Raw genomic sequence first — 21,305 nt, forward strand, 5'->3', positions numbered from 1 at the left:
GTAAACATAAAACAAATGACAAACAACAAATACCTATAATATTATTTTTAAAAATCTGCATCAAGTAATTTACGCTTTAATCATTTATAGTTATTTTTTAATATCTCAATCAATTTATTTCTTAAATTAGTATTAAAATAGCTAGTTTTACATATAAAATATGCGCCTTTTGTTACTGTTCATCAATAGGAATGTTGATAATAACCTTATTATTAATAAATAATTAATTTTTACTTAAAACATTTTTTTTGATGAATTTATCATTGCAATAAATATACTACTAATAAAACATTATATTTAAATACTTAAGTCAAAAAGCATTCTACATTCCTATGTGCAGTGAAATAAATAAATATATGTAACCATAAAAGAGAGGTTGTCATACATTAAGGTTATAAATTCAATTCTAAAAATGTAATGCCTATAGTATTTTTTTTTTTCATAAAATTTCCTCTAAACTCTACGATATGAAAAAAAACAACAATAAATTTAGCATGCATCGTGTGCTTTGATGTAAATTGGCCGTGGCTAGGGCAGCTACAGTTGCCATGACTAACACCCTTATCTTAAAATCCCGACTGCAACTAGTTAAGCCGGGCTCAAGTAAATTCTGCGTAGACAATGGGATGACACTGTGCTCATTCATTCAGGGGTAAATTATAGCAAGCATTAAGGATCCCACCTGCCCGGGCACATATACGGTTTGCAGGGCTTCAGTAAAAAAAAAACCACGCGTATTGAAAACTGCTCAAGATATCCGAGTGGGGTCTGTCTACGAAAAACATTTAATAAAGAGCTGAGGGCCGATAAGTAGTTTTGTCTCCGGATTAAGTTTTTAAAACTGTATTTTCAGAAGAGTTAAAATGGTTAAAAGGCGAGTTATCGGAATGATTTTCAGACATAAAACAAGCGGTACAGATTCTTGAAAGCACTTAAGGGAATTGCACTACACCTTAATCTTTAATTCTCAACCATATGATGTTACGGTCACCGCTCAAATTTCATAGTTTTCCAATGCACGACGAGAAAGACTGCGCGCCAGCTCACATAGAGGCGACACCTCGCTAGAAGCACCAGTTAGCGTCGCGCTTTATCATCCCCGCCTCACTAGCACGGATACACCTCTGACCAGGCGGACCATGTTCGGGCAGCCTTCTATTCACAGACCAGAGAGCCAAAACCCGAAGTTCCCCGAAGTTCATGTTTTTTTTTTCCACGTATCTTTAATGTAGCTATCCTAAACAAATCAACCGTCCACAATTGTTTTAAAGTATTTGTAATGTAACTAACCTAACCTAATTAACCATTAGTAGAGACCCGGAAATTTCGCGGATTCTTCTGGCCTCAGGATAGAATTCAAAGTTATAGGTGTGCTCGACTCATGTTTACTTTCCAATTGGTTGACTTCTTAGCGAGGACATTTTTATCCTTGTTCATTGGCACTACCTGATTCGCTTACTTCTCTCCTAGCTGGGCATCATTGGCTCACGGTCGTAGACGGGCGTGTCCAAACAACTGCGGGCCAATCATGAACACAGTGCGAGAGTGTTAAGGTTTGCATTCTAACTTGCGACTAAATGAATCCGCGAAATTTCCGGGTCTCTAACCATTAGTAGTATCCTTTCATCAACACCGCCATATTTATTTACAATGAAAAAAAAACCGAAGATGCACGATCGGGGGTTTGGCTCTCTTGTCTGCGAAAAGAAGGCTGCCCGACCAGGTTCGGTACATGACAAGGAGGAAGGTCCAGCGTTGGCGTCTGGATGGGGCGGGCAGCGGCGCACGCTAGGGTTCCTGACAGGTGCGGTCGGAGGAAAGGGAAGGGGGTAAGGAGTGGATGGCGGCCCACCTGTAGATGGGCGACACGGCGCCCTCCTTGTACCAGATGACCAGGTACACCTTGTCGGCGCTGAGCGGCGGCGCGATGTCGCAGGGCAGCTTGGCCACCGTGCCTGCCACCGCCTGAGTCTCCGTCGTCGTCACTGCAACAAGCAGCGGCACCGACGTCAGCTCCCGTCAGCTCCCGCTCACGTCACACGTCCTCGCCGTTCAAGGGCTTGGCAAGGGGGGGGGGGGGGGCTTAGGGGTTCAAACCCCCCCCCTTCCCCTCCTTAAGCACCAAATCTTTATTTAGATTTCTTATTCATCACTCAAACAAATTTCATATTAAAAATTAATAAAATTTTTTACCATTACAATATTTAAATTCAAGTACCGAAAACTGCTAAAACAGCACTATTTCACACCTTAAAAACCAAACTTTCCCGGGATGAGGACCCCCGGACCTTCGCGCTTTAATACAGGAGAAGGGGGGGGAATGCTTCTTAACACCCCCCATTCACAAATCCTGGCTACGCCACTGCATTCAACACACATGGTAGCAATCCTTATGCCAAGGACTTCGTTTATTCTGCTAAATAACTTCAGAGTATTTCCAAGTGAAACGTCTTTGGCTGATGGGGGGTTACAATTTTAGAGCGTTACGAAAATTTCCAATCTCATAAAGGGAATACATAGTTAGGTACGTGGTGGGAAACCGGGAGAGGAGGGGGGGGATAGTTTGGTTCGTGGTGGGGGAACCGGTAGAGGAGGATACGGCAGGAGAGAGGTAAAAATTGACGCGGCATACTTGCATTCTTGCAAACTTTCACACTCGCATATATGTTTTTTTATCTGCGATCAAAGCCATATATACATCCTATAAGTATATCCTCTTAATAACACTCATTTTTATTTAGGTTGATGGCGGGTACAAAGTCAACCGGAACGTCGCTGATATATTCGCCTTGGACGCGGCTACAACCCCAGAAGCCTAAGCTACTTCTAGACAACGGCCGTGGAAGCCTGCGATCTTTATTACCTTGTACACAGTTACGATGTATTTCTTGTAGGTACTACTTTTTTGGTGACTAGTTTTTATATAATCTTTTGGAAATGTAATGAGTAGAGACCTGTAAAATTCGCGATTTCAAATCCCTAAAGGATATACTACCATGATCCTCTATGCACCCGTGCAAATTGCATCAGCTGATTTGTTACCGACTCGTAACACCTGTTGACTGGAATGATCGTGATTCGCTAATTCTTCTGTTAAAGATTTTTTCATTGGCCCAGAGTCCTTCAGATAAACTGTTGGCCAATCACTGAAGCAAAATAATGCCAAAAGTATTTGGACTCTATCCTATCGCGAAATGAATCCGCAGAATTTTGCAGGTCTCTAGTGATTAGTAATGCCGGGAGGTGGGATGGAACCACAGACCCATACTTAGAGACTGGAAAAATTCGCGGTTTCAATGACCACTAGGATAGACTCCACGATTCTCTATGTACTCGGGCAACTATCACTTGGCCATTAGCTACTGACTCGGGACACCTGTTTACTGCGATTCTTATGATTCGATACTTTTTTTTTTGTTGAATGTTTGCCATTGGCTCAGAGTCCTTCAGGTAAATAATTGCGGTCCAACCACCGACGCAGCATTAAGCTGAACGATTTCGGATTCCAGCCCTGTCTCGAAAGGAATCGGCGAATTTTTTGCCGGTCTCTAACCATACTTGTACCTTTGCGAGGGAACCTCTCCACGCGGAGTTCGCGTGCCGACACCCCGTACTCAACACAGGGAGGAGGGGGGGACAGTGATGGTGAGGAGGGGGGGGCGAGGGGAGTCGCAGTTGTCCCCGCCGAAGGCTCTCGTCCTGGGGGCCGGGCTGCGCCCCCGCTTTGAAGTCCTGCCCTGTGTCGGGATCGCGTTCGCGCGGCGCTCGAGGTCAGCCCGTTGGGGGTGGGGGGGTGGGGGGTGAGAGAGGGGAGGGGGTGTTGGACAGCACCGGGCCACAGAGGGCCTCGACAGCGAACACGGCGGGCATACGCCCTGCCACCTCTGCAGGGAGGGTCTCGGGTTCCCCAAACGCACCCTGCCCGCCCTTCACCTCTTCATCCCAGGGAAGACTCGGGGACTCGTAATAGCGGCGCTGACGTGAACATGACCCGTGGTGAGAGTTCTGACAACTAAGAAATATATAAATTACTCTTTTTTTTTCTTAAACAAAATTATAACTATCATCATAACGTATGCCTTGAAACCTTTGGAGTATCAGTTCTGTAATCGATTAATTCTGCTGAAATGAAAAAAAAAAGTGTAATTTTGTAAATTTCGAAGCAAATTATGTATATAATATTTATTTTTTAATATTGTGTTATTTAAGTCACTCAAAGGGTCTACAAGTTTGAAAGTGGAAAAAAAAAGTAAATGCAAAACATAACCGAATAGTCACGTACCCCCTTTAAAAAGTTTGCTTAGTGGGTTAAATAACAATTTGGTTTCAGATTGAGTTTATTTTATTACATATTTTTAAACGTCGGCAGATAAAAAAAAATAATGTTATGTTTCATGTATAAAAAATGCACAGATATTTGAATTGAAAGATGGTTCTCAGCATATAGATAATGATATTTTTAATTTTGTAAAAAATTATGTCATTGTAAATAAAGAAACAACTAATTTTATGACACCTTTATAGATTAGTCAATTTTATTTGCTGGACATACCAAGCATTTGGTCAAAATTTTCAATTGTAACTGCTTCTACTTTAGGCATTTATAAGCGTTTGTTAATGTTATCTATCGCTCAAATGTGCTTGTCACGGGCTCTTCTCAACTCAACCCACAACCGCGATAGGTTGAACTTCGGGTGATCTTACTCAGGCTGATCCGATCCAGATATCGAACGCGGGTAAACTTCTCAAGGTTACGTTTAGAACGGGTAGGGTAAACTATGAACTCTGAGCGAGCTAACCTGGCAAAGATATCGTAAGCTCATTAAGAAAAGGCTTGGAAGAACGTTGATTTTATTTTTCACTCTAGGATTAAAGTTCCGTAGCCCCTGGGATCAAGGCGTCAAGACTGTTTAGTAGTTCTCTCCACTTGGTTGATTACTTTGCCCCTGAAAGTTTCCAATATCCAGTAATTGGACAGATAATGCTCGTGGAAGGTCTTTTGAGTTTCCGTCTATGAAACAAAAATTTACTAAGATAACTCAAGTAATAAATATATATTATTTTTTTTTTTCGAGAAAAGAGAAATTATCATGTCAATAGCGTTGAATACGCGTACTGTTTCTAAAGTGTAGTTAAAATTTATAGAAAATAGCGAAAAAATTAATTGTAGTGGTCACAAGTATTTTTAATAGTACATTCCTGGTCAGAGTATAGCACACTGAGCGCAAAATATCTTAAAAATTGGTGAACGATGAAATTTACCCTACATAGATGTAAGGCGTAAGCAGTTCATTTACTTACAGATATCAAGTTACATATCTGTTAAGCAGACCAACAAACCCTAATGGTATTTCCTGTATCTGTACGAGAATACGTAATGGTCGTCGTGGTTTCATGTATATTCAGATATTTTTGCGATGCAAGATTTTAATTTGGTTTAGCGTTCACGCCTAACATTCTGTGAATTGGACCTCCCCTGCAGAAAACTCCAGGGTCGGCTGTTCGGAAAGAAGTATAAGCTCCAGGGTTACCTGCTCGGAAAGAAGCATAAGCTAAGCGTCAGGGTGTCAGAGGGGAAACAAGGAGCTCGAGGAAGGGGGGGGGGGGGGGGGAGTGTTCCGACATTTCTCAATTTCCAGTGACACGTGACGCTAGACGGAGGAGATCGAAGACGGAAAAATATTTCAAGAGGTAGAGGAAGTGTTGGAGGGAAAAGGGAGGGGGAAGGTTGTAGCGGGGCGTATGTGCAGGAAGCTCGTCTGATGTCCCGTCACTGCCACGGGGAAGGGGGGGGGGGGGGGCACTCCTCCACTTGCGGAAATTGGGCGCTCTCTCTCTCTCTCTCTCTCTCTCTCTCTCTCTCTCTCACGACGGCTTGCCGAAACACACCCGTGTTTCCCTACCTAGGTCAGGAGGTGCGCGAAGGGTAAAGAAGAAGTCGAGCTCTGGAATAGCTCATTTCGAGTTTCATTTTTTGTTTTTAATAACTAGTTTTAATTCTGTCAAATACCAACGTTAATTTAAACGACCGTCCAGAAACGAGAAACACTACTCGTGAACTTAAAGCCCGGCAGATTTCTGATGGTTATCTCTACACGAACGTCTTGGAACACATGCAGCACCTTTCGTCGGGGATTCTACGATGTCACTTTCGAGCGGGCGCGCCTTTAGTCTGCACTCTACGCACGACGTATGTGATGATCGTATTTGTCCACGTTTATTTAAAATAAACTGCAGGCTTTCGAGGCTTCTTCCCTTGGCTTTCGAGGTTAAGCCGCGCCGCCGCTGTGATGTTTACCAACGTTTCGCTCTGCTTTGCAGCTGATATCTTCAGGGTCGAGGGTCAACTGAGAGCTCCTAGGTGTTTCGAACTCCACACGGTATTTGCATGGGGGTCTTCTGCAGGTATCCAATCACGAAGAGCCTGAATGCTGCAATTCAGAGAATAATTTCGACACATGCTACCAGGGGCGTAGGCACAAAGGGATGAGGGCTATCGGGGGAGGATTATCCTAAGAATACATAAATAATCTATCGTCCCCACCAACAAAAAGAAAATAATTTGATAGCAAATAGCATTCAAAGAGGTTCTAACCCTCCCCCCCCCCCCCCCCCCAGGCCAAGCGAAATGAAATTCTGAGTACGCTCCTGACTTCTATGTTCCCCTTTCCCGACTTCATTGGAAGCCAGGGGAGGGTGATAGCGAGAGGAATATTCCAGAACTGTGTCGGGGGCAGAGCGCGGCGAGAGGAGAAGTCGAAGGCCGACGGCAGGTCACGTGTCCAATGACGCGCGAGGACAGGAGCTTCGCTAACCCCCTTCCCTCCTTCCACCCACCAACAGACCCACGGCTCTCGACGCTTCGCCCGCCACCCCCGCGACTGTCCTCTATATTTTTTTTTTCTCTCGCTTGCGCTCCCGGTAGCTTCGCAGCTCTTCCCCCCCCCCCCCCCCAGTCCTCCCCGGGTCCACCCAGAGGGACGGGAGAGAACTTTACTCTGTGTAAATGGACGCGGCTCTTCAACCGGGCGACTGATGGAGGTGCCTGTGCGGGGGAGGGGGAGGAGGGGGGGGAGGGGCGCTTTGAAGAGGCTAATTGAATTCCTGTGCTTGCCTCTCGACAACTGCGCGCCTGCGACCCCTGGTGCCTTCCTACCCCCCCCTCCCCCCCCCTTAGCAATCGACCACCCACCTCTAGAATCCTACCCTTCGGTTCGACATGTCCGTGTACGCCCCCCTTTCCCCATCCTCTACTCTTCCCGTTCTCCCCCCCCCCCCCCCCCACCAGAACCTTCCTCCTGTTACATGTTCGACATCCGACATGGACTGCTCCGGGGACCAGCGAGAGAGAGATAACACAACATCGCAGTGGCGGCTTCTGCCTTCAGAGAGCGCTGTTCCGTTCGAAGGCTTTATTACTAAGCGGTTTGGCCCGCGGGGGTCGTGCGGTGGATAAGGTAGGGGCGAGCTTGGGTTATTGCAATCTCGCGACGTTATATTTGTTTTAGGACAGTTCCCTCTATGTAAGCGTTCCGTATTGTTTTGTCGCGAGCCAAATGCCGTGCTGTTTCCCTGGCAGTGTTTGCAAACCCGTCAGGTATGTATGTGTGTTCAAAACTATATGTGCCCACGAATTTATTCGCGTGGGCATATGATTCGGTACAAGTTATGTAGATATTAAATTGGAAAATTATTGGTTATATATGTGTGCACTAAAGTAAAAGTTACACAAAAGCTTCCATGAAATTTAAAGTGATCACCAACTCGAAAATACGGCGAGTATAATTTATCAATTGCTCATTCACCCACTTACTCCCAAGTTGAATATCATACTAAAATTTTTAAAAACAATACAAGAGATTCATTTATCAACTTACAAATTAATCAGATTTTTTTACCTACTTTAGAATCAATATTGAAGTGATGGTACTTGTTTGTGATTATCATATCTTTAGAATCATGTGTGTTATTAATGTTAAATAAATACTTAATTAATCCTGAGGTTTCAATATTAAATGTTTTGAATTCTAAGTGATTATAATCAGCGGTTTTTCGAGTAAAATCATAGTGTACAGAAATACAGCTGAACATTTTTTAAATTTTAGTTTTGGTTTAGATATCTAATTGGCTAACATGAAAAATATATGTTTAATCAAAATCAACAAGACACTTTGAATTTATTTATTTTTTGATAAAAAAAATATTTGTTTAAATGCACAGTACGGCGATTGTCACGACCCCGACGAGAGGTATATGAGCGCTTCGTCGCATTTTCGCGACGCCTCCTAACATTCCTATCACGACCACTTAGTAGATCTCGATTGGCTCGATTGGTGCCGGATTGCAGAATGTGCCGGACCATAGTATACCGGATTACGATTACCTTTCACGTTCGGAGCTTCACTGTCATGTTCACTTTTATCATTTATGGTCTGAACCGAGCATAGTTTGAACACTGCTTTTATTAAATGGATTCTTTCCATTAAACAGAGGAAAGATCCGTGGTTATGACCGGGTCCTCTTCAAAGTCGTCCGTCGCTGGCGTGGGCTGGCGCGGGTGGGAAGATGCTGTTCATCTCCGGCCGTGCAACCCGTGCCCTGTCGCCGTGGGAAGGATTTCACGTGACTCCTTTCCTTTCACGCCACATTTATTTGATAAAATTAGCCTTTTTGATTTTCGTGTTTAATCCGCATACGTGGAAAAGATATAGTGTTTTTTTTTTCCCCCACTGTTTTACTACATATTTAATTACTTTGTTACAGTGTTTCTACTAGCATTTCATTGTTTATTTTTTTGGAAATGTGATATTAAAACATTGTTTGTACAGCATTATCGGACAGGCTGAAGTGCTTGGACATGGTTTGAATTTTGCAGAACAAAGGATAAATATTAAAAATGAAGATTAATCAATGCATTTGTTTTTTTTTATATTAAAATTGTTTGAAAAAAAAAGATTCTGCTAGTAGTCATATTGGTGAACTGTTTTGTGAGTAAGCTTCAGACTGGAAAGGCGTAAATTACGTACTTCGTTCCGAAACGCAGCAAAATAAATAAATAATGAGAGGAGAGAGAGAGAGAGAAAAAAAAGAAACCGAAAGACCTCAATTTTCGCGCATTCTGGAAAATGCAAGCTGGCTTCAAGCGCCATAAATTCCGCAACGTTTGACCTTCCCCCCCTGCCACCCCTTCCGTTCCTTTTTCCGGCGGCATTAGTTCCAGTAGCTGCCACCGCAGCGCTGTGCCCGGGCCCACCCCGTGTTTCATAATTCAGTTTCGGGGCAATTCCAGGGGGCAGTAAATGGCCTCTGCGACCGCAGGATACATGGGCGCGATTGCCGTAATAGTTTGTCGTGCCGGCCCCTCGGTGGCCTATCAGGCTAGCGGTTACGCCCACAACCCTTCCCCCCCCCCTCTTCCTTTCCCTGTTTGACCCTTGGATACTCCTGACCACTCCGGCTGCCACAAACTAACCCCCCCCCCCCTTCCCACCAAGCTTCCGCCACCACCCCGCGTAGCCAATACCACTGCGAAACTCCTTCCAAGCACAAAACTCTCTACCTGAAATTTACGCAAGGGTAGTGCAAGTGCCACTCCTATCAGCAGAATTTCCCCCCTCCCCCCTCCCCCCTTCAGTAGCGAACGGAATGCTCAGATCTCCTTTCTTCTCCTACACAAACCTTCTCTCTCTCTCTCTCTCTCTGACCGCAAGTTTCCCAGGGGTCAAGCCGACTGACCCCCAACACCAACAACAGGCACCGCACAAACCCTTCCTGTACAATGCAAGTGCGACAGCTCGAAAAAATAAGCGCAGAAATTGGGTTACGCGCGCGACATTTCTTTGTTCCGGTGTTGCTCCCAGAAGCTTTGTGACGAAAAAAAAAAAAGTGGTGCAAAAAAAATATCCGAAGGGTCACTATGTCTGTAAAAACTTAATCGTTCGGGGTAATTCTGAACACAGAATTTATTATATTAATAAAATAGCAAAATAATTCAATCAAAACAAGGAAAAGTCCTTTATGATTGGCCTTTCTGCATTCGTAAGGTTAATAGTACAATTTTCTATATTCTGGTGATAAAAATGAAGGTGGTATTTTCTGAAATTAAATTTATCTATGACCTAAACGCAATTTTTTTGTCTTTGCGTGATGATATAGCACAAAATAATATGATTGGCCTTTTCATTTGATGTGTAATGTCCAATATTTTTTTACAAATTTTATTAAAATAGTTTAAAACTTTTTTCAGTAGGAATTTTTTTTGATAAGGATTTAATTTTCCTGTATTTATCTTTTTAAGTTTTAACATTTTTGTAAAGCAAATTCTTGTAAATGCTATACTGCAATATGAACAAAGCTTGAAATATCAAAACGCTATCAATTACAGCCCTGAAACTATTCATAGATTGACGTAGCCTAACATTATTATTTCGATTGAAAGAAAAGTATTATTTTCTTCTTTATTCGCGCCATTGCCTGCTAATTACGTATTTATAAATAGTGTCATACACTTTTCTTTCAAACATTTTATTTATTTATTTTAATAATTCTCACACACATAGTTTTATTTATTTTTGAAGCGGCATTTTTGCGTTGTTACATCCTCTGAAAAAAAAAATTAAAAAAATCCTTGTCGTTTCACGATACACACTCAACTTCAATTTTTTTTCCTCGCTCATTCGAAGCAGCCGGCACGCTAGTTTCCCCTGTAGCACCTCGTTTACGGTTTCCTTTATGTCTCGTAGTTATTTCAAAAAATGCGAGAAAGAAGGGAAGGGAAGGAAATATTTCTATGAGAGAGAGAGATAGATAGAGAGAGAAAGAGAGAGAGCAGTACGCGGAATGACTTTGCGTCTGTTTCAACGGCAATCCCTGAACTTTGAGAAGAAAAAAGCTTCCTTACAATATTTTTTTTCTTTCCTTTTAGAAACGTCTGAGTGAAAAGTTTTCAGTGTGAGATCGTCGTTTTCGGTTGAAAGCCAGCGGAAGAAAGGGGAGAAAGTAATCCCTCCATGAGTTGGAAGGTGATATTTCTCACCCGCGAGGAGTATACAGCGTTGCCAGTGTTTGGCACTAAGTACGGGGACGAAAACACAGACGGAGAATTAGTTAAATGCCGACGGATGGCTCGTGATGGTCGCCAGTTTCTACAGCTCTGCACTGATGAGTCAAGGGCATAAATGTTGCGAATACACGCACAAACACATTGTTACGTGCGCACTAGAAGGCATAGCCACTGAAGTCACGCGCGCATACCTTAGGGGATTAGGGCGGCCCGACCTCGCAACCCCCTGCCCCCCGCTCCATCCTTCAAACGCGTTTGAAAAGAGAGATAGAGAAGGGGAGAAAGAGAAAGATGAGACAGCTGTTTCCCGTTCGTTCCGCTAACAGTGGTCTTGAACATGTGACTTTTCTAATACTTTATAAATACGTTGTGAAAGATTTACGTATAATCCCTACTAAAAATATAAACGCGAACGTGTGTTTGTCTGTTTGCTCTTCTTTCACGCAGTGAAGGAGCAACGGATCGACATTTTTTTTTTGCATATAGATAGTTTATGGGCCGGAGAATGACGTAGACTTTATATAATTATGAAATTTCATCCCTAAGGGAGTGAAAAAGGGGCAAATTCAGTTTTATAATAGAAAATCATTGGAAGTAGGACATAGACGTTAAACAAACAGTGAGTTAGGGTCATTTTGCTATGTCCGCCACACGGTCATATAGTAAGGTCTGGCAACTTCCTATCCTTGTCCTTGGAGAAACTTATCCGCTTAGTGAAGATCACGTCTGCTAGCAAACTAAAGGCACTATTAACAGTTTTGTTTAGAACTTCGTCAAGAGATGGCGTTGCCTTGAGTTTGCTACGCGCTATCGTTTGGTGCGTCCTTCGCGTCTTGCCTACGGATTACCTGCCTTACTACAAAATGAAGCTGAAGATTGGCGTCCCAGTTTTGCTGATTCGTAGCTTTGATGCACCGAGTTAGTGCAATCAATATGACTTTTAAATCCAAAATTTTTCGTTTTTCAAGTGTATGTCCTATATACTTAAAACTCGGTAGCAATGTTCCTTATAATATTATGACGTGTTTAACCCGGGAAACGCTGGGTGTTTCAGCTAGTATATAATAAAAATTCAATAATTAATACAAATTGCGTTAATACATAGTTTGTGATGGCAAGTACTGAAAGACTTGCTCAATTTTTTTGCCATAACTCCGTGAGCGAGTGGAGAACCTAATAAACTGGCCTCTGCTCATTTGTTCTTATACACACTCATTGGTTCATCATTTCCAAGCGACACATGCTGATAATCCACTGTGCACGCTTCGCGATTGTTTAAGCGAATATAAACCAACATGATAAGTTTGTTCTCCCTCCACGTACTTCATCGTTCCGCTACACTTACGTAGATATTTATTTGCAGGTTGTCGGCTGGCGTGCGTAAATAAAAACTAAAGAATTTTTCTTGGGCCATTGAAGTATTTTCTTGTTTAAAAAAAAAACTACCCTAAGGTAAATTAAACTAATTGCTATCGCTGAATTTGACGACGGAATATAGCAGCAAATTCTTTCCAAAGACGAGATAAGATCGCGAGCACTTGAGCGGTTCGGACTCTCATATTATCCCTGTGTTCGTCCTGTCGTCTCTCCCGTCCAAGCTGGGACGAACTCACGGAAGTCCAAGTACAGGAAATGAATTTTGGGCCGACGGCACGTGATGAGAAGAGGTTTCCTCATCATACTCATAAACATGCCAAATTTGCGTTATTATTGGGAAACGGGCTTGTACCTACACCATTACATATTTTTTAAAATGTAATTTTCATTGGATATCAGATACTTTTTTTTCACCCTTGGTACGGCACGAAGCCAAAAATAAGAAAATTAATCTGACCCAACTATATCCCATTCGGATGAAATGCGGCAGTAGCCAGAGGTGGAAATCCACTGTATTCCCAAGGATGATGAGAGAAGGGGGGGATCATGCCGCTATGAACCTCTATGGATCCGCCAGTGATCTTGGATTTGGTATAACCACCCGGCTAGCAGTCAGCTCCTGGAACTTACAAGTAAAGAAATACAAGTTTAAAGATCCTAGTCTGATAACAGAAGATGGGACAAACTCTGCAGGTCTCTAAAACACAGATACGCTATGTGTTCCCCCCACCACTCCGGAGTAAGCTCGTGCGTGGCGGCCGCTGACCGCGCGCAGTCACGCGCCGGCAGACTTTTATCTCCGCTGCGCTGGAAGTCGGGCAATAAGTCCAGAAGGCACTGGCGCGCGGAGACGGAGGGAGGAGGCGTGTGCAGCGGAGGAGATCGCGCAGTTGTTGACCCCCGGCACGTCGGCGCCAAGTCCTCTAAATAATAAGACCCGGCGCTCCTTTCCCCGAGCGGCGATGTACGAGGTCCGCGCTGCGTGGGGTCTCCCGGTTAGCGGCAGCGGGGAGCAGCGATTAACCACTCGCCGCCGATTTAAGTCCCGCGCAGAACCAGAATTTGGGGAGTGTTTGCGCGCCCTCTCGCGGGGAAATATGGGGCTCTCGTACCACCCTCCCTTCGGTTTACTCGTGGATGGTGGAGGTGGGTAGGGAAGGAGAAAAGGGGCATGGTCCCCCCCCCCCCCCGGTTGCAGGGGCAGTAAATATCCCCGAGCTGGCGCCGTTTAGGCGCGGAAAACTAGGGACAACGGATTACAGCGCTGCTCTACATGGTAGCTCCGCAGAGGATAGGAGGGGTGCCGGCGTGTCGTGTCGTCTTTACGAGCATAGTTCTGTCCCCCCCCCCCAACAACCCGCGTGCCCAATGAGGGTTCTGAAACACACACACACACACATTCTCTCTCTCTCTCTCTCTCTTTCTCAACGTGGCGTGGTTGCGAGTGCAAATGGAAAACGACAGTTTCTTGGTCGCATGTACGTATTTGGTGAGAAAATCGCACTAATTTAAGCGCATACTAAATTGGAGGTGATTATATTTAATTTCCTTACTGTCATCAAACATCATCAAACATCATCAAACGTTTTCCGGGGTAGCTTGGTTAAAAAAAAAAAAAAAAGCCAGAAAAAAATATTTGATAGAATATATTATCACAAGACCACAAAACATGTTTACCCCTTTGAAAAATACGCGGTAAGGGAGAGGGAAGGTGAATTACTTTTCTGAACACAAGTAGCTGAAATATAAATAAAGGAAGCTTTATCTTTAGATGATACCATGATGGGTGCTGAGATAGCTCTATATTTTACTTATGTAGGAGTTAGCTGCTGTGTTGATAGTGCAATATTTTGCCATCGCACATAAATAAATTTAGTGTTTTGTTTTTGTGACTTGTTGTTCTAATAGGCCTATTTCATTTATTTTATTTGTTATTATAAATGTATGTAAGGTATCAACGAATTCACTATATACTGTGAATAAAGATTTCATGTTAAATATTCAGTCATTCAAACTCTGTACTACAGCTTGGTCGAGTTATCCGTTGCCGAGGGACTTTTTGCTGCTCCCCTGGCCAATGGGGAGGCTGTATTCCAAGGCTAATCGAATATTAAATTTTAAACTATTTTCCAAAATTTTATGAAAACATTTATTCTGATGCGAGAAATTCATATAGCAGTATGTAAATGCAACAAACATAAAAATTTAAAAAAAACTCTGCCCAAAAACCTGATATTTGGCTGCGGGGGCGGGGATTAGGTTTTATCCGACGAGTGCTGGTTGTTTGACCGGGAGTGTGCGGGTCACTGAACTAGCCTCCTCGGAGGACAACGAGGGAAGTAGAAACGAGAGTTGCATTACTGCCTCGAAGGCGTACTGATGCGCCTGGTCTTCGAAGTGTCAAGGTTTAGTGTCTGATTCAGTCCTGGACCTGAAGCGCAGATGCCGACCCCAGGGTATGGCACCGGCCCCTTTGGATGACGAGATAGCGATAAGTCCGTCCGTGATTTACGGTAAAACTCAATAGTGAATTAATACGTACTGCGTTCAATTTTTCACAAATTGAACTCCAGCAGCCAATTTTTTATGAGCGGCCATTTTTTTTAATTCAGTTGTTGTTTCATTCGTCTGATCTCCCACCCAGATTGGTGATTTTACCCTATCCTAACCGGAGCAAGAGTAAGACGGATCGAAGGACGTAATTAATTTTTTATTTTATTTCAAAATCCTCCCCTTCCCCAAACAGTCGAAAAAATTCCTGTATCCGCCACAGATTGTGTGTAGCTCACAGACAAATGAAAAAAAAAAAAGATGCGCCATCGAAACAGTGTAGTAGATCAACAAGAAACGCGACGCGGGCTTGTGTACCACGCGGGAAGTGAAGCCAAGGTGAACTGTAACTGGATTGGCTGGCCCCGAGCAGGTAGCTGCGGCCTCAGCCAATCCCAGGGGCGAGGAAGGAGCAGCCGCCGTCTCAGAGGGCGCCGGACGCTCGCAATCTGATCAAGGGAGGGGGGGAGGAGGGGGGAAGGGCCCCGGGCTCAAGTCGCTGTGGCTATCTTAATTTCCCACAGGACCGAAACCACGATGCTTATCTGAGGTTGGAGGCGGCAGCATAAACTGCGAAAACGCCCTGGGAGGAGGAGGAGGAGGGGAGGGGCGAAACATAATCCATTGAGGTAGCGGGAGTAGTGAGCAAAATTAGCGAAGGACTGACTTCCCCCCCCCCCCCCTTCTCCCCTATCCTCCTCGGGCCTACCACCCTTGTACAAACACAGAGGCGTTCCTTAGACAGCACGGGAGACTTGAAACACGCTCAAGCAAGTTGCCACCGGGAGTGCTCAAGGGTGCATTTCCCGTCCCGTTCCCGTTCATTATTTTAATATTTGCGTACCACGCGGTCGAACTGGCAGAATTTTTTTGAGTGCATGACCTTCGACAAAATTATATCTCGGTAAAATTGAATTTTTTTACGGTTTTTGTGCAGCCTGGAAAGGGATTAATGAAATATTTTTAGAAAACTGGAAATTTATAGGTTTGAAGTCTATTTTACTGGCCTCTGTGTGATATGGTTAAATTTATTTCAGAAAAAAATTATCTAATTATAACTTGCCTTGTAAAATCCTCAGAATGTACTTACTTAATTGATTTTTAAAGGCTGTATTAAGTAAATCAATTTTTCTGAAAGAAAGTTAAACCATACCACGCAGAAGCCATCAACATTTACCTTTGAACCCAAATGATTTCAGTCATTTGTTCCATACGTATCTCTCCTTATCCACACTGCACATAAATATTAAAAATTAAACACTGCTAACTAATTATGCAAAAAAGTATGCACTATGTGTTTTCTTCATTTTGTAGATGTTCGGCCACTCAAAATGTCTACAAGTTTAAACGTGGAGGATTTTTGTCCATGAGACGGGATGAGAAGTGCGACGCACGCTGGTGCGTTTAGCACGACATCGCCTCTAAGCGCAAGGCTCTGCATTGGTGCGCAGTCTTCTCGTCGTGTATAGGACAACTATGAGATTTTAGTGGTGACTATTACGTTATATGACAGAGAAACAAAGATAAAGGTGTAATTAAAGTAAGAGAATACTGGTTTAGCAATGTTTACTCTTCTAAAAATTCCAGTTTAGAAACGAAGTAGGTAAACAGATCTACTCAATCGACCTGGGCGTATTCTTAAATGCTTTACATAAACATAAACCACTCAGTTATCGTAATCAGTTTTTAAATAGCCTTTTTGACGTGATAACGTCTTATAAATCGATGAACGCCGGCTGCACGCACGAAAAAGCATGACTCATTGTCAAGTTCCGCCTGAGCCGAGCGTGCAAGTACCGGCCAACCTCCGTGCGAGAAAATCTTCTAAAATATCAAACAGGTTAAGGCGGGCTTTTAATAAGCATAAATTTAAAAAATTTGATTTATTTGTCCAATTTCGTCATTTCAAATTAACATTTTATTGACATTGATTTGATTTCAGTTTATTTCTATAACTAATTGTTCGTGATTATATTTAAACCAATTATTTAAATTAAATTTGCAAAAACTGTAGGCCCTAAATAATATTTGAAAATTAAAACGTATGAAATTTTTCATCAATGTTTTCATATGACGTTATCACGTAAAATTATCGTCCGTAAACCGGCTTTACAGACAACCCCCCTTTTTTTTCTGAAGTTTTGCACATTGCATGTGTGTCCAGATTATTCTATTTTTGACAAAATTATCATTTGGGAGTTTAATGTTAAACTTGTACGTCACAAGTCTAGGAATACCTTTACGGATTTACGGATTTACGGATTTTTCAACGAATAATGCAGCTCAAACAAACTAAGCGCTCTTCGTAGTTCGAGATAACTGGTTCTTTGTAGCGAACTACGCATCATTTGGACCCCCTGAGTGCTGTGTTTCGTTGTAAAGCAGAGTAAACGGGCACCTGAAGGAAGAATAGTATTCTCAGGGCCGGATTGAGAGGTCTGGAGAACTCGGGGCAACAGAGGAGCGGAGGCCCCCTGGCCCCAAATTATTTTCCAAATAAAATGAACAATTTTTCTCAGTCGAGTTTTCCAATAAGTAATTTATTGTGAAATCAAGTAGATTGTCTTAGTATTTAAAAAACATACACAAATATAATCGGTGACAAGAATTATATGAAATTAAATTTTAGTGTAAATGAATATTTCTGATAATATTTAACAATAATATAATCATGTATGTACAAAGTACTGTAGGTAAAGGTAAAACAGCGAAAAAAGAATATCAAAGGATTTGTGGGGGCCCTCCGTTTGTGGAGGCCCCGGGGCTTTCGCCCCGGTTGCCCTCCCCTAAATCCGGCCCTGAGTATTCTTGATGTGGACTCAACTATAAAGGTGTTATTTAAACTGCAAGATTATTACCGTGAATTCACGCTTAAAGTTAATTACGGAAGTTATTTTTAAATTTACTATGAAACCTTTAATGTGTAATTAGAGATTTTCTTAAAATTAATGTATGTATTTTAACAGTGTAGGCATGTTTTAAGTCTAAGGCCAGCTTGTACAGTCGTGACTTGAGGCAAGGTAGAGTATTCTCCACTTGATCAACCTGCAAAGTTTTTGCTTAGATTTCACTTAACTGACTATGCAAGAGGCCCTAGACGTACTCGAAGAGTCCATTGCGATCCAAGCCACGAAATTACCCACTCGTTGGAAGAAATCATGTGCCAAGCCGGAAGTTAGGTACGAACGTTTTCTAATGCGGTATTATTGCATGTATAAAACATCGAGAACCATTTTTTAGCCACCTTAACCTCCGATTATCGATTGAATCGATCTTTCAAGTTTATAAATAATCACCTCGTGAAAGGAAAAAAAAATGAACCACGTTTTCATCGCTGTTAAAAGGTACAAACTTAAAAAAATACATATAATTATTTTAGTGATGTGTTACATATTGTAGGAGGATTTTTTTAATTTTAATTATTTTTAAGTCATTGCTTTATTGCAGGAATCTATACTACAGCGTAAATTATTTATTTTTCAGAAATGCATAGACGATGGAAAGTATCTCACTTATCAATGACGAATACGACAGTTAAAATTCAAATAGTACAGCAACTGCAGTACTACATTTGATTGCCGATCGTTCATTATTCATTAAAATAATATTTTGCTTAATAGGCTTGCGTCAAAGACGTACCATGGTCACTAGAAATAGTTAGTTGCTACGGTCAAGGGGGGAAATAATTAAGGAAATGTCAAGATTAAAGAGCTGTAAATATTAACGTAATTTGATGCTTCCGGCAACGAACATGAAATTTAATGGTTCAACTCGTGAAAGGAAATCATTCCAAAGCGTAATAAAAAATCATGACTAAGAATTATTCAAGTGCACAGCTTTGTCGGCGAATATAAAAGTAGTAATCCTTAGACATCATGGTATATTGTAGTCACGACATCCGGTCTACAGCTCTACCAGCAAAGAGGTCACACCTGCCCTTAAGGGGGGGGGGGGGGGGGGAGAGATTGGAACAAAATGACGCCATCATGATTTTAATAGTTTTTAAGTCATAACCAATTTCTACATATTTATTTTCAAATCTTGGCTTCGTTAAAGCAAAATATATAATTCAGTGAAAACCTATAAGTTAAAGGTGATTAGATGCCTCAAATATGTAATTAACCCTTTGAATAATTTAACGTTTAGAATTTAATTCATTCTTGGGAACATTTACGCCTGAAACATAAGTGTAAATATACACTATTCTTGTTCTTTTCACACCTCTTGATGTGTGATCGTTACCTTAATGAAGGAAAATTTTCAGTATTAAAAGAAAAAATAATTTTTATTGCATTAAAATTCTTCAAACGAATATGGTAGCAAATACTACCTTAAGGGAATTAGGCCTCACCATCTTGAAATTTCAGACATTTTTTATCCGCTTGAAATATAGCTTCCGTGCTACATTTTTTGGTTTGACATGGCAGAGCTTTGGCTACTTGAAGTTATCACTTGTGAACTGGTGTGATTTTCATGATAGTTGTGGTCGCCTGCATGAAAAAAATAAGTTATTACATCGCGGCACTTACAGACTAGATCCTGTTAGTAAATATGAGGTTGCAACAAGTTTTAGAAGGTCAGGGAGATATGATTTATGATTTGTCATGCCAAAAAAAATTGGGATAGATAGTTAAAAATTCAAAATATAGCAGAAATATGGAAAAAAATCCAAGATGGCGGGGCCTAATTCTACCTTAAGTTACAGTGTTAAGAAAAAAATTTCAAGTAATTGTTTACCCATTTCTTTCTCATTCTGGTAAAGAAACCACGCTCAACACACCTTATTAAATTGAAAGCCACTGTTAAAAGTTTAGTTCCGAAGTTTAACTTAGTCGAACATCGACAAAAAAAAAACTAGTTTCTAATGTAAGAATAATTTCGTCATAATTACAAGATGTTCTAAAACTCGTGAGGTGAATACATTAGAGGGTGATGAAGAGCGATTAAAAAAACCACAAGTATCAATACAGGGTATGTTTGGAACTCAATCGACGAGGAACTAAATTGCGTTTTCCAGCAAACGGTATAAACGTTAAGTTTACAGCAACATTTTCTCCGTGGATCTCCAACGAGGTGGATGCGTACGCGAATCCAGAGACGGAAGCGTGTTTTGTTTTCAATACTTGCTCGTCTATTTGTGTTACGTGAACCCCTAATGTATGCACCACGAATGTTTAGTTTAAACATTCTATGTACCGGTTATGCATGGAATCAGCAAGCACGTTTACGATGCAAGTTTATCGTAGATCATGACTTGCTTTGGGATAGTACTATAAAATAACAACTGGGAAAATACGAGTCGGACTCCATACCGGGGGTTCTCACGCCATATACAAATGTTTGAATTTATGTTTAAAACAATCTTAAATTGAAGTTTTCTTAGTTTATTTTAGTCGAGCGTAAGATATTTACACTCATTGTTTATTAAAAATAATACAAAAAACCTCATACACTGTCACTCCCACAGACCCAAGTAATTGTCTCTGACATCTTTTTGACACGCACCGACAACAAAACTTAATTATTATTTGGTTTGACAAAACTTAAAGACACTGTTAATTTTTGGTTCTGTGTACATTAGAACTTTCTTTCTCGTCATGTTTGCGATAAACAAAACGCTTGTGATATTTTGACTGAAATACATACTTAATCGTAAATAAGATACCATAAAAGATATACCATAGTATTAATAAAGAGTTATTTTTAAACTGTGCGTAGGAAAAAAAATGCAAAAATAAATCTTTTAATGAATTCCTAAAAATAAATATTAAGAAAAAATGCCCAATCTGTTCCCTGGTGAAATAATTATCTACAAAACACAGCCGGATATAGTACAGTTCCATATTATTTTTCAGCTTATAGCTAGGGACCGGAAAAATTCGCGGGTTCAATGACCTGTAGGATGAACTCCATAGTTCTTCGTACACTCGGTCAAATGTCACTCACTCATTGGCTGCTGTCTTGTGAGACGTCCCAGCGTAGCAGCCTGTGATTCGATACAGCTTTGGTTGAGTGTTTCTCATTGGCCCAGAGTCATCCAGGTGAGTTGTGAGCCAATAGCAGAGGCAGGACTGAGGTATAACTATTTGTATTTTAGCCTATTGCGAAATGAATTCGCGAATTTTTCCGGTCTCTACTTATAGCTATACCTGTCAGCAACCAGATTGTCCCCTGTGGGTTTGCCGCTGCCTATATACGTGTAAACGATACGCCCCAAGGGACTTTTTTTTATTAGGAACAATTTTTGGACATTACATTCAAGAACGTATGACGCCAGTCGCGAACAAATGTCGATAGGTTTGCGGAAACACCGCCA

General features: G+C 41.7%; 1 protein-coding gene across 1 annotated transcript in view; it reads right to left on the reverse strand.

Moving 5' to 3' along the window:
• The window catches only part of LOC134536341 (nephrin-like), a 699,671-nt gene that overhangs the window by 316,327 nt on the left and 362,039 nt on the right, over positions 1-21,305 (reverse strand). The window contains exon 2 of the mRNA XM_063376094.1: positions 1,853-1,985. Coding sequence (XP_063232164.1) covers positions 1,853-1,985 — 133 coding nt within the window. The remainder of the gene's footprint in view (positions 1-1,852; positions 1,986-21,305) is intronic.

This window comes from Bacillus rossius, chromosome 10 (assembly GCF_032445375.1).
Source record: "Bacillus rossius redtenbacheri isolate Brsri chromosome 10, Brsri_v3, whole genome shotgun sequence".
Classification (NCBI taxonomy): Eukaryota; Metazoa; Arthropoda; class Insecta; order Phasmatodea; family Bacillidae; genus Bacillus; species Bacillus rossius.